At 37.8% G+C, this 14378-nt stretch overlaps 1 protein-coding gene across 1 annotated transcript; it reads right to left on the bottom strand.

Moving 5' to 3' along the window:
* Positions 1 to 3385: 3385 nt before the first annotated feature.
* LOC132555404 (52 kDa repressor of the inhibitor of the protein kinase-like) lies at positions 3386 to 6497 on the bottom strand. The gene is made up of 3 exons (XM_060219754.1): positions 6407 to 6497; positions 6050 to 6122; positions 3386 to 5420 (listed from the first exon to the last, which is right to left on the bottom strand). The coding sequence occupies exons 1-3, from the start codon at positions 6495 to 6497 to the stop codon at positions 3386 to 3388; spliced, it is 2199 nt and encodes a 732-aa protein (XP_060075737.1).
* Between the last annotated feature and the right edge of the window lie 7881 nt (positions 6498 to 14378).

Genomic DNA, 14378 nt, shown 5'->3' with positions numbered 1-14378 from the left:
TGCTATAACTTAGGAGGTATATAAGAAATCGTCAGAAAAATCTACAGGGTTTTATCTGACCTTTATTTAACACCTGCTCAGTTGATATGATTATTGCATCAGCGGCGTCCTGGATAGAAATAACTTTTCACAGACGTTCTCTAAAAAAAGTTCAGCTCATCAATACCATGTATGTCCATCATTGGAATCGATGCATGCTTGACAATGACGCCTCATTGATGCAACAAGTGTTCTGAAAAATGCCTGGGGAATACCATTCCATATTATCACAAGCGTAGGTCATCAACAATACATGGGCGCTAATGTAACAGAGGTCATTTTTCATCTCAATGCCTCCGCTAGGAATCGAACCCGGGACCCCTGGCTTACTAGTCTGACGCTCAACCAATCGAGCTAAAGAGAAGTTCTCTCTAGCCGAGTGGTATATTGCGGCTAGTATTTTATCAGGGTTACATACTCCCCCTCCAGGAAATAACTCGTCCTCGAGTTTCCAGGGGTTACAGAAATAGCAATTATGACTAGGTAACTTGTTAATGTCGCCGCATCGGCCGCTCTGCCCAAAATGACAAGTGCGCTCCCCGATCACCCAATATCCCCCGTAAATATACTAATAATAGATAAGACAGACTGGACAAACTGGTTTACAAATACAAACGTCACATCCATCTCGCGCTCCACTCTCACTTTCACGTGCCATACTCGCGCGCGCGCTAAAATCCATGTCGCAATGCGCCACGTACCGAATAATACGAAAGGTTGACTTCCGGTTCTGACACGCGAACGCCTAACGATAATATTAAAACAATAACAAATGCATATAGCACATATATTAAAATATGTCAAAATAACATTACTACATGCGTTTACACAGGTTTATGCGACAAAGGTGTTTGCGATTGACGGTTGTCCAAACCCAGTGAAAACGAAGACGTGGACCAGACAGACAAGGCTACCTGTGCAGCTCATCAACTCATGCACTGACCAGTGTAATTACAGGAGGGAGAAGCTTTAATTTCCGTTAGTATATTTAGAATTTTCGGCCCCTGGAAAACAATTTCAGTATTGAAGCAATGTTTCAAAGATGCAAAATACGCTTAAATGTTCAACATTTCCATGGTCCATCTGTCAATATGATACATGACGGAGCAATAATACTAGCGCAAAAAATGCCTCCTGCGCCTTTCATATTTTCAATTTCGGTCAACATCCGTATTGCATAATCTTTTAAGCTTGCTTTTCCTTTTACATGTTCCCTTGTGATATCGTCAATTTACAAAACTGACAATTACACAAAGGATTAAGACAAGAATGTCGATTACTACGCAATACTATATATTTTGTCATGTTCTAGATATGTTTGTAAATAATACGGTCTGTGTCGTGTATCTTTTCACCAGACTGCGGAATTCTGAAATTGACTATAGATCTACACGCCTGCTACATGGCTATGCGCACGTCTGTCGCAGTCACGTGTTGATTAATGAGACTAATTCCGACACCGATATTTCAGGTACCCCCTTTCAATTTCAAGTTACAAAATTGATACAAGTCTTTAGTAATATATTGTCTACTAGTATACAACAACATTTCTAGTCAATAAAATATGAAAAATATCTATAGCGGAGTGGGACTGTGCCTTTAAGTGGCATTAGTCTGTTTGGTTGTTAAAATATCAAAACTTCCCGATTGGTCTTGCCTTACCCAAGAAGTTAAGTGACTGATCTATAATTTGGAAATAAATAAATATATTTGAAATACCCAACCACCACAGTGTATCGGCATGACATGTACCATGGCTGGGCTTCAACATTCAGGTTAGCGATTCAATCCCCTAGGGGCTTCTAGCAAACTTGCTGAGAATAAAACATAAATTGTCAATAATATAAATCACATACCTCCCTGTTCATGGTTCCTTAAAGATACGAACACAGAAATAACTCAATCCCTCTACAAAACACGTTCACGTTGTATAGATTTCGATAGCAGCTTGTGACCAGTATATCATATGAGACGGATCGTAGAGACGCCGGCAGATATCACACGGAGTTCACGTGACACTACGATATCAAGTTGCCAAACGGTTATTTTCATGACAGATAAAATGTACCTGGATAACGACAGAATGAATGGTTATCATTTTTTGGAATTCATTGAGTTTCATCGGATATCAAATATTTCTCTTGAGCTGCTGAATAATTCATTTGAAACTTTATAAACATGGGCAATATGGATTTTAATTGTGCATGCTATATTTTGAATTTTGTTCTGCATTCCAGATGACCACAATCGGTCATTTTGTATTGTGAAAATGTGAATTTTACCGCTATATATCTGTATACATATGTATATGTATATATAAGATATAGAGTGAATCTTGTTGAAACTTGATAGGATACAGTGTTATTAGAATGTGTGCTTGTTTTGTATGCATATTGTGATAATTTATTTCAGAGTGTCGTCAACAGGAAATTTGACATCTTAGTTTAATACTGCTATTTATTAGTGGAACATTTAATGCAGTGTGTCTAAGAGGTGATAGACATGATCTGAATCAGGTAGAAGACGACTTCCATTTTGTTCTCATCTGTCCACTATATGTAGTTATTCGTGAAAAAAAATCATTAAAAAGTATTACTGGAACCGTCCGTCTTCATATAAACTTGTCCAGCTGCTATCTGTACGTAACAGAAAGAAATCTGTAATTTAGAAAAGTATCTACAATCGAGTTTACTAGTACGGCCTAGATTCCAACTCTATCACTTTTTTATTGAATGTCCCCTGTTCTCAATTGAAAGGCGTATTTTGGTACGCAATCTAAATATTTTGAATGTTCTGTTTGATATTGAACTTCTTTTATATGGTAATTGTAATTTTTCTGTGGACCTTAATTCAACCATTTTTAGACATGTGCAAAATTTTATTAAAACCAGCAACAGATTTTGAGTAAATATATATCAACATTTGTATTATCAGTATTGTATTGTCAGTATTGTACTATATTGGCATCTTGTTTTGTATTGTCATATGTAATGTATCTTTGGAGAAGGCGTTGATAAGTTGTAATAACTTGTGCCTAATCCACTGTCTGTATTTAACAGTAAATATGTTTAAACCTAAACCTTCCAACTTTAACTTATTGTATTTTTTTCATTTTGATTAGCGTTATCAGGCGCGTAGCTAGCCTATAAAGAATGTGGATTCAAAATAATCTAGGGGGGTCAGGGGGCATGCAGCCCCCTCCCCCCTGAAAATTTTGAAATAAATGGTGCAATTTGGTGCGTTTTGGGGCCTCCGGAGAGCTTTCTTGACCAACGAAAATCCATTTATTTTAGCATAAAAATGGAGATAATAGCTTTACTTTCGTTTATTTCAACTAGTCTACATTTCACAGCAAGTCTAACTTGCGGCCTTTGCTGGCCGCAAACTCGTTAATGATAATATCAATATCTATTTCCATGTGTCTGTAGGCGTGCAACAGGGCTAGTCCAGACATCCGTTCTGTGAGCATCGTTGATCTCATGTAGTTTTTCAGGCGTCTCATGATTCTAAACTGCCTCTCGGCGGTAGCGGTAGACACTGGCATCGTAATTAGTACAACTAGACAGGTGAAGATGTCTGGATACAGAGTCTTGTTCGTAGCCTTCAATGTGTCAGTAAGATTTGAGGGTTTTGTCCCCTCCAGCTCCCATCTTACTTTCCATCGAGAAACCTCATTTCGGAAGGCTTCCCGATCCCCACTGAGGTCACTATCATACTCCTGGAAGATGGAATCCTCGTGATCTCGGCTGAGCTCAGGAAGAAGGCTTGGGATGAGATATTGAGCCTTAAACCTCTCATTGCTGGATACAAGACGGTCTTCCAGTTCCACAACTAGATGATCAAGAAATGGATAGAACAATGCTCTTTTCCAGTATTCCGAAACAGAGTCGGCAGGCACGTTGCCACGGTGCTGTTGGCGTCGAGCTGTTCTAGGCTTTGAAGGCTCGACTCCTTGGTCTTCTGCCATGGCAACTGCTTTGTCGTAAAGCCCATCCCACACAGCATCATCGGCTCTCTCTGCACGAAATGTGGCTATAAGAACTCGACTCTCCTTGGCTGCTTCGATCAAGTTGATATTCTGCTTCTGTAGCAGCTTGTTTAGAGGCATAACACACTGGAGGACGAATTCAACCACAACTAGAGAGATGATGAAGTCGAACCCAAGGATACTGCATCTGTAGCTCCGTGCTTTTGAGTCTCCCTCTCGTTCTAGCACCTCCAGTGCACTTACAATTGATGTGTATGCAGCTTTGAAAGTGTAAAGTGCGTCAGCCCGACTAGCCCATCGCGTCTCACAAAGACTTTGAAGACGTGTTCTCTTCTGCATCTCTTCCTGTGCCACGGGATCGTTGCCAAGCTCCTCTTTGAAAGCTAAAAGACGTTTGGCAGAGTACTTGAAAGCAAATCCGATTTGTTGTACTGTGTCCAACAAGTTTCTGACGAGTGTCTCTTTACAGGCATGCACAATTGACAAATTAAGGCTATGGGCTTTGCAGTGCACATACATTGCTTGGGGAACTACTTGCTGGACCCGAGCTTGCACACCTCGATGACAACCAGACATATTACTGGCCCCATCATACCCTTGTCCCCTCATCTTGGAGATGTCTAATCCTGCGTCCCGCTGCCCCTCAATAAACTTGTTAAAAAGAGCCTCTCCTGTTGTAGATTCTGCTTGCACAAAGCCCACAAAGTCTTCACGCACGTCCTGTTCAGTTTCAGAATAATATCTTACACACATGGCAATTTGTTCCATAGTGCTCGCGTCAGTAGCTTCATCTGCAAGAAATGAATAACAAATAGCATCGTTGCACTGCTGAACTATCTTGCCTTTTATGTTATTTCCCAACAAAGTGATTAATTCATTTTGGATCATAGGCGAAGTGTAAGTAACCTTAGATTTAGAGGACAGGTGTGTTTTCAGGATTTCATCCCTGTTGGCCTTGTCTTTCAACAGGACAGTAAAGTTACTATTGTTGTCATCATGACCTCTAAGTGGAATATTTTGTCGACCGCACAGAATGATGACCTCTATAACAGATCTAAGCACCTGTCTATTTTTAGCAACAGTTTCGACTTTGTTTCTCGACAGTTGTGCTGTAATGCTTGCTTGTTTCCCTTCGATGATTTTCATAAAACCACTAGCTCTAGCGCAGCAGCTATGATGACTCGAACCAGGCTCGGTATGTCTCTTGATGTACTTTCCACGGTTAGACCATTTTGATACTGGGGTATTGATGAATGTTTTCTCTTTTGGAGATGAAGCACCAAACAAAATACAGGGAGCACAATACACTGAATTCTCGGAAACTGAATATCGAAGCCAGTCATACTTCTCTAGCCAATCTACCGAGAACTGACGCTTCGTTCCATACTCAATACTGAAATAATAAAATAAAGAAATAGTGTACGAACTTGAAATGGAACAATTTTGCAACCAAATACATAGAAATCCGGAAAGCAGGGAAGCAAATGATTCCATTTTAATAGTATATATCTAGTATCTTACTAGTATACTTATGATACTGGTACTTCAATAACGTTATCAGATATATGAGTATATTCACTATACTTTATTCGTCTTAATTATATAGTAAACATGTCATAGCGCGCTAATATAATTATAATGGAACCAAACATCGAACAAGTGGAAGAAGCAGACCGTTTACAATCGAGTGGTAAGAGACGGGCTTGCGTCTATTTTCCCACATGTACCACTCACACAAAGACCTCAACATAAACCATCGATTTTGAGACCTCGGGACTGTGTTTAGAGATTTTAACGGTATTTTTCTATACAATACTGGTTGACTAAACTACAATTTTCTATTGATCTGCAACCGTTATAACTTCACATCTTTAAATCAAATGAATCAGAATCAGTTTACCTTGACGGAAACTTAAAAGTTTTGGCCCATTCTTTGTTGTTTTGCAGCACTTTCACATTTATCGAGTCATCTGAAGCCTTTGTTAACCTTGCTGGATCAGGATACAAGTCATCGGGACGTACGCAATCCCCACAAGCTCATCTTTATCTAGAGTCATAGATTCAGGACCCTCCTTCACACCAGACGTACCGGGCGCTATAAATATACATATGGAATACATATGACGATACTTGGACAAGTGTTAGAATTTTTGGTGCATAAAATTGACTATAGAATCAATTTGATTTCGAATATTTAAAGCATGGATTGCAATGAATGTAATGTAAAAGTTTGAAATCATACTGTCCTTGAATCTTGAAAAGTTTAAACAAAATTAAAAGTTACAATTGTTGTCATTATTAACTATACATGTATAACTTAACATGTACTGACTATTGTTTGTAGCTTTTTATGTTAAAAGCATGTTAAAGTAAACATACATGTACTAGGCTCGGTTGCATCGGTGCCTTTTTCAGACAGCCCAGTTTTTGGACCTACGCTGAAGAAGCTGTCAATTCTCTTCTGTGCCATATTTCTTGCGTAATTAGAACCTGGAAGAATAAATTGTGGCTCCGTACATGTATGAGATCGGAATACTTTTACCTTTATGCGCTTCCGTAGATGAAAAAAATGACGAGCGTTGTGTTTACCAGAAATGTTTTTTTCATAAAAATTCCATGTATCAATATAACTAATCTACCAAGAAGGAACTATTTCAAAAATGCAGAGTTATACGACAAATGCACCAGAATTTTTCACATTTGCATCATGAATTCACTGATTCAGGTTGGTTAGTTCAAAATGTTGTCAGTCTCGCTAGAATCGGTTCACAGACATGGTCAAACATGTCATTACTCAACAAACAGACCGAAACAAATAAACACTTGGCATACATAGTAACATTTTAGTTATAATTACCTCTTTTCTATCGCTGATTCTGCTGATGACTTCTTTAAGAACTCGATGTAAACATTTGTTTACATTTCGAAAATACGGCGCGTGCAAACTTCCGACTTTGAAGAGCTGCAAAGGCCGACAACTTTTCAAAAAAATACTACGGTATGGTGTACGATTTAGGTAATTATCAGATCTGGCGAACGCGGCTGAATTTCAAACCACATTTTTTTACTAAAAATTTTTTTTTTGTCAAAATAATGTGGATTCAGCTGCGTACTCGCGTATAGGCAGCTACGCGCCTGGTTATCTGAGTATTTGTTTGTCTACAATATCGTATCTATTGTTGTCGTAAATCTCCTGACTACATCGCTCTATATATAAACATGTATACCCCGTTTGAGCCTTTATTTGATAATGTCGATAGTAAATGTTGTTACTTTATGGTTCTAGTCTGGCCGATTTATTCCTATGTAAAGTCCATGTTCACTTATGTAAAGTAACTATACAAGAGTTGTCCCTCTTCCGTTTCGTTGGCTGTCTCGTACCTGATAAGAACAGAATATCTATACTAAATTATACTAAGGGAGGTAACTCTGTGAGACCTGTTGGTTGTGTATGTCATGGTGGAACAGTCCGCCGCAATATCCACGAACTCGTCGGTCCGTCCGTCCGTCAACAATATTTGTTATCACTATTTCTTAAGAAGTACTCAATGGATATCTCTCAAATTTCGTACGTATGTTCCAATTGGTCTCTCCTTGTGCCCTTTTGATTTTGGGACTGACGAATAGAAACAATAGATCCCAGGCGGGCATTTTTGACTTGGCAGGTAAAGATTATCATCGCAATTTCTGCAAAGGAATGTTCAAATGTCTTATCATCAGGAGCAAAACAGAGAAAAGAACTAAAAAGATCCAACAAGTTTAAACAAAGATCAAACAATGATGGGCGCCAAGATCCCCCAAACAAAGATCAAACAATGATGGGCGCCAAGATCCCCCAAACAAAGATCAAACAATGATGGGCGCCAAGATCCCCCAAACAAAGATCAAACAATGATGGGCGCCAAGATCCCCCAAACAAAGATCAAACAATGATGGGCGCCAAGATCCCCCAAACAAAGATCAAACAATGATGGGCGCCAAGATCCCCCAAACAAAGATCAAACAATGATGGGCGCCAAGATCCCCCAAACAAAGATCAAACAATGATGGGCGCCAAGATCCCCCAAACAAAGATCAAACAATGATGGGCGCCAAGATCCCCCAAACAAAGATTAATTGACCAATTTATTTTTTAATGGTATAAAGGGCTTCTTCTCGTGGACAACCTATTCAATTTTTATAAGTAGATTGGTATTAGAGCCTTATTGGGTAAAGTTATATTCGGAAGAAACGAGAATATTCTGTAGATTTAGAACATCCATTAATCTAAAATTCTGGCTTTTTAAACAGGTCGATGGATAGGTGTGCCGAGAGAGTAGAATATGCCCTCTTTGTGTGTATGTATAGGTCACGAGTACCATTACCTTTACAGATGTTAGAATGAATTGGTAAAAGAAATACGTCACAAATTCTAGTATAACTAAGATGAAAGGTATGTTTTCTATTAGTAATGTCACACTTATCAAGAAAGTTGTCAAATTCTTATAAAATCTAGAAGAATCAGGCTTGCATGCAACACTCGTCCCCTGTCGTTAGTAATTTTTTCTAAGAAACATAGATCTCGATAGCAATGAACAAATATTTCACTTTATCAATTGAAAGTCTTCCCTCCTAAAACCAGTGTCTTGACAGGAAGGATGCACAAACAAGAAAATAACGCAAACAAATTTTTATATGCACTCCCTTGTGATTAATACTGTATGAAGTTTAATCAAGTTTGTCATCCCTAATTTAATTAAGTGATTATATGGAAAACAAACCAAAACACTGACATATCAGAAAGGACCCGGCTTTGTGTCTACCCTTTTAGGGTAAATTTAACCATTACAGTTACATTGTCAGTATACTCATAAAAAGATGTAAACTTTGACCTTTTGACATAGTGACCTCGAACATTGGTCATTTGGCTACTGGTGTTATTCTGACAAACTTTGCTTCCCTTTGATGCAGGGCCCTAAAAATGGTGATAAATGTCTATTATAGTAAGTGACCTTCATAGCCTTTACAGTTGACCTTTTCATTCCCAGCCCAATCCCACCCGTATGTTTCTAATAATATTAGGTTGCATCAAGTTTCAATATAATTACCCAATAGCACCATATCTATTTATACTTTGTGCAGAGATTTTGGCAATTAGAATTAGGAAAAATTTTAACATTAAGGGGATTGAAATTGAAAATTGTCCACTTCTATTATCACAATACGCAGATGATACTTCACTAATACTTGATGGATAAAAAAACTCGCTAAAAGAATCAATTAAAGAGCTAAATATATTTGCAAAGTTTCTAGGTTTAAAAGTAAATGTTGATAAGATAAAAAAATTTAGTGATGACAGTTTTTTTACCAGAATACAATTTGCAGTGGGGTAGGAGAAAATTTACCTTATTAGGGATAGAATTTAGTGTGAATCTCCACGAGATACCAAAACTTAATTTTGACAAAAAACTAATAAAACTAAAATCATTGCTAACTACATGGAAGAGAAGGTCATTGACTCCGATTGGAAAAATTAATATAATTAAATCGCTACTTATATCACAGTTTACTCATCTTTTCATTTCTTTACCTAGTCCTGATAATGCCTTTTTTGCTAAACTTAATTCTTTGTTTTTTGAATATCTATGGAATGGGGGACCTGATAAAATTAAAAGGGAGATAATTGTGCAGAATTATGTAAATGGAGGTTTTAGCCTTTTGTAATTCCTTAAAGTTAACTTGGATAAGAAGACTTTTCCAAACCACGGCTAAATGGCAGTATATTGTGAAATCTTACATTAATATGGGTCTTTTTGCAAATTGTGGGAGCGAGTACATTGAGAATTGTAGTAAAAATTGTAGAAATGATTTTTGGAAAGACGTTTTCAAAATATTTCATCTCTTTAATAGTAAATACTACAATAATATTCATCAAGAACAGATACTAAAAACACCTTTGTGGTACAATAAAGAGATAAAGATAGCTGGTTTATCAGTGTTTTATAAGGAATTTTATAGCAAAAATATTTTTGTAATTAATGATTTAGTTAAAGACACAAACACTGGAGTTTTCTACTCATTTGGTGAATTTATTCAAAAATATAATGTAAATACAAACTTCCTGAAATATCAGAGTCTTCTGTCCTCAGTGAAGAAATTTATTTCTTCCCACAATACACATTTTCCTTTACCCACACTATCTTATCCTTACATTCCTGCTAATTTAGATCCTTTTCTTAAAGACAGTAAAGGCTCAAAATTTTTCTATGAAGCATTAATTAAGTCTAAACTGATTTCATCAGGAACCAGAAAATGGAATACATTATTTGAAGACATTGACAAACAAACATGGGAGAACTATTACAAGATGCCATTTAAAGTCACCACTAATACAAAACTTATGTGGTTCCAATACAGAGTTATTCACCACATTCTGACTACTAATGTTTTTTTGTTTAAAATCAGAACAGTTATCTCCCCTCTCTGTACATTCTGTAACTCAGAACCTGAAACTATTATCCATATAATGTGGGAATGTCATGAAGTACAAAAACTATTGCAAAGCTTTGAATCTTTGTTAAATATTCTTTATATTCCCTTTTCTTTTAACAAGAAATCTTTCCTTTTTGGACTTATTTTTGATAAATTCTTACCCAGTAACCGAGTTGATAATGAAATTATTTTATTAATAAAATAGTATGTATACAAAACAAAATGTCTTCATAGCTCTTTAAGTTTAAATGCATTAATAAATATAATAAAGGACACTTATACAGTTCAAAAATACATAACAAATGGTAAAGATGATAAAGCAAAGACAAAGTTTGAAAACGAATGGAGAAAATGGGATGGTCTTATCAAGTTGTAACTCATAGCATCAGTGGCAAAAATCCATATTTGACAGCAGTTTATTCAAGTCACATCTGCAGCTCCTTAGCATCCAATAAATAACCCATAGTAGCCCTGCACATACACAAAAAGATGAAAATATATATAATTAAAACAGAACTTTTTTTTTTCATTAGTTGTTGCTTGCCATCCCAACCACTAAATATCCTGTTGTTACTTATGTATATAGTCTTTTCTCTATCTCTTTCTTTTTCTTCTTCCTTTTGAAAAAACTTAAAAAAAAACAATACAATGAGTGTGTAAGCACTTCCATGCTGACTACATCTTGTTGATAGCTCGGTCGAAGTTAAATTGATCAGGCTGCACCTGAATGAAGCTGTTTCTTTTTTGTTTTTTTTTATTTTTTTTTCCGCGAAAAAGTACAGGCTTAAGTAACAAGCTCATTATTATCTTATTGTATATGTATACATTCCTACGACTATATGCAAATATATTGTTTATCAGTCTGGTCTCGTTTTGTCTGGTCTGGTCTGGCCAGGTCTGATCTGGTCTAGTCTGTCTGTCTGTCTGTCTGAGTGTATGTCTGTCTGTGTGCGAGGGTATGTGTGAGGGTGTATGTGTTGATGGGTGAGAGTATGTATGAGTGAGGGTGTTAGTGGTGTTTAAGTACTTAAATATTGACCGTATATGAAACAATTTGTCTTTACATAAATATGTATGTGTGTATCTGTAAGGGAGAATAAATAGTGACTATGTATGAAACAATTTGTTTATACAGAAACATGTATGTGTGTACATGCAAGCAGAGACATATGTGTGTTATATATGTCTCTGATGCAAAAGAGAATGAAAAGTGACTGTGGATGAAACAACTTGTTTATAGATAAGTATGTATATGTGTATATGCAAGGGAGAATGAATAGTGATTGTGTATGAAACAGTTTGTTTGTGTGTGTGTGTGTGTGTATGCATACAGTATATAGTTGTTTTTGATTGTTGTGTGTATGAGCATGTCTTGCTTGAGATATACAAACAATAGCTACTAAAAGAGCTGTCATGTGTGCAAAGGTGTGTGTGGGCTTGCATGGATGAGCAATAGGCTGTTCCATTGTATATTCCCTCTCTGTATCAACTCATTGTATTGAATAAAATGATAAATTACAAAAAAAAAGTTTCAATATAATTGGTCAACCCTATCACAAGTTATCATCTAGAAGCACGATGAAAGACTATTTTTAGTAACAGTGACTTCGTAGTTGATTGACCCTTTGACCCCAAACTCAATCCATCTCTATGTTAACTCAGAAGCTAACATTGTATGAAGTTTTCAAACTTTCGACCCACAACTCAATCACGCTCTGCATTTACTCATCAACTAACATTGTGTGAAGTTTCAAGCGTGCACGTCGCCAGAACACCGACGATACCCGCAAGTTTCAAATATGTATGTATGTGTGTGTGTGTGTGTGTGTGTGGTGTGTGTGTGTGTGTGTGTGTGTGTGGTTGGTTTATGCGGCGGGGGCGGGGGTATTTTCAATAATTAAGTTGAAAAAAAAAACCAAAACAAAACAAAAAACATTGAAAAATCCTTGGTCGAGTTACACCAAAACAAAAGAATTTTAATGGTGGCCCTACAAAGGGGGTACTAACAGTACAGAGGTATGTCCGCTTTATACATTAGCAGAAAACAAGAATCTGTGTATGGGAGTAATATGCTATAACTTAGGAGGTATATAAGAAATCGTCAGAAAAATCTACAGGGTTTTATCTGACCTTTATTTAACACCTGCTCAGTTGATATGATTATTGCATCAGCGGCGTCCTGGATAGAAATAACTTTTCACAGACGTTCTCTAAAAAAAAGTTCAGCTCATCAATACCATGTATGTCCATCATTGGAATCGATGCATGCTTGACAATGACGTCTCATTGATGCAACAAGTGTTCTGAAAAATGCCTGGGGAATACCATTCCATATTATCACAAGCGCACGTGACAGGTCAGTTAACGTCAACGGCTACTTTTGCAAGCGACGTAAGCGACGCTGCATTCCAAACAACACGTATGCTATAGGCGACATATCCGGTGACATCGCGGGCCAAGGCAGCACATTCACATTGTTCCGAATCAAGAAGTCGGCGATAGCCCGCGCGATGTGCGAGCGAGCCTTATCTTGTTGCAGCGTGGCGTTACGTTGCTGTACAAATGGAATGACGTGAGGCCTGATAATTTCGTCACGATATCTGATACCTGTAAGTGTGTCGTCCACAACCACAAGAGTTGTTCTGCCACGGAATGAAATGCGACCCCACATCATAATACTATCTCCGCCGAATGGACGTAGTTGAACTCGTAGTCATGGAAACGTCACAACACAACGGTACACTCTAAAATGACCGTCGCTGCTGTCGCGATGAAACCCTGAACTCACCTGCCGCGTGAAGTGTATGTGTCGCCTACACCAGGCTAAAACGTGTTATACGATGACGTCGCTGTAGAACACGAAGTATGACTGGGCGTCGTGGACATATGACTCGTTCAAACAACTACGTATCGTTCAGGGACTAATAATTCTCGGGCCAGGAATACTTCTAACCGTCAAAAAGCAGTTCTAGCTAGGTATCCCGGCGATTAGACGTTAGGCTTGGACGTCCTGACCGAGGCCGGTCTCTGGTAGTCCCAAACTGTTGGTACAGTCTCCACAAGGCGTCTACAGTATTTCGGTACACACCAAATTGTCTGGCAACGTAAAAGTGACCTACACCAGCTTCGATCCCTGCTTACGGCGCGGCATCTGTCAGTTTCATTCAGCTTTGGCATAGCGTATCAAAGACGTTTTTCAAAATTATGCTGGTCTGGTGTGTTTCAGATTCAATGTATTTACATTATGCGTTTACACAGGTTTATGCGACAAAGGTGTTTGCGATTGACGGTTGTCCAAACCCAGTGAAAACGAAGACGTGGACCAGACAGACAAGGCTACCTGTGCAGCTCATCAACTCATGCACTGACCAGTGTAATTACAGGAGGGAGAAGCTTTAATTTCCGTTAGTATATTTAGAATTTTCGGCCCCTGAAAAACAATTTCAGTATTGAAGCAATGTTTCAAAGATGCAAAATACGCTTAAATGTTCAACATTTCCATGGTCCATCTGTCAATATGATACATGACGGAGCAATAATACTAGCGCAAAAAATGCCTCTTGCGCCTTTCACATTTTCAATTTCGGTCAACATCCGTATTGCATAAATTTTGAAGCTTGCTTTTCCTTTTACATGTTCCCTTGTGATATCGTCAATTTACAAAACTGACAATTACACAAAGGATTAAGACAAGAATGTCGATTACTACGCAATACTATATATTTTGTCATGTTCTAGATATGTTTGTAAATAATACGGTCTGTGTCGTGTATCTTTTCACCAGACTGCGGAATTCTGAAATAGACTATAGATCTACACGCCTGCTACGTGACTATGCGCACGTCTGGCGCAGTTAGGAGCTTGAAGTTTGACACGGGCA

Source organism: Ylistrum balloti, unplaced genomic scaffold (genome assembly GCF_031769215.1).
Source record: "Ylistrum balloti isolate Yb309-2 unplaced genomic scaffold, AGI_CSIRO_Ybal_v1 Utg370484, whole genome shotgun sequence".
Lineage (NCBI taxonomy): Eukaryota > Metazoa > Mollusca > Bivalvia > Pectinida > Pectinidae > Ylistrum > Ylistrum balloti.
Note: the sequence above shows the minus strand (reverse complement) of the source record. Positions and strands in the feature narration are given on the sequence as shown.

Coding starts and splice junctions, on each gene's coding strand:
- LOC132555404 (XM_060219754.1), bottom strand. CDS start 6,497: ATGGCACAGAAGAGAATTGACAGCTTCTTCAGCGTAGGTCCAAAAACT. Junction 6,123..6,406: donor TGCAACCGAGCCTAGTACAT/GTATGTTTACTT, acceptor GTATATTTATAG/CGCCCGGTACGTCTGGTGTG. Junction 5,421..6,049: donor GATGAGCTTGTGGGGATTGC/GTACGTCCCGAT, acceptor TTATTATTTCAG/TATTGAGTATGGAACGAAGC.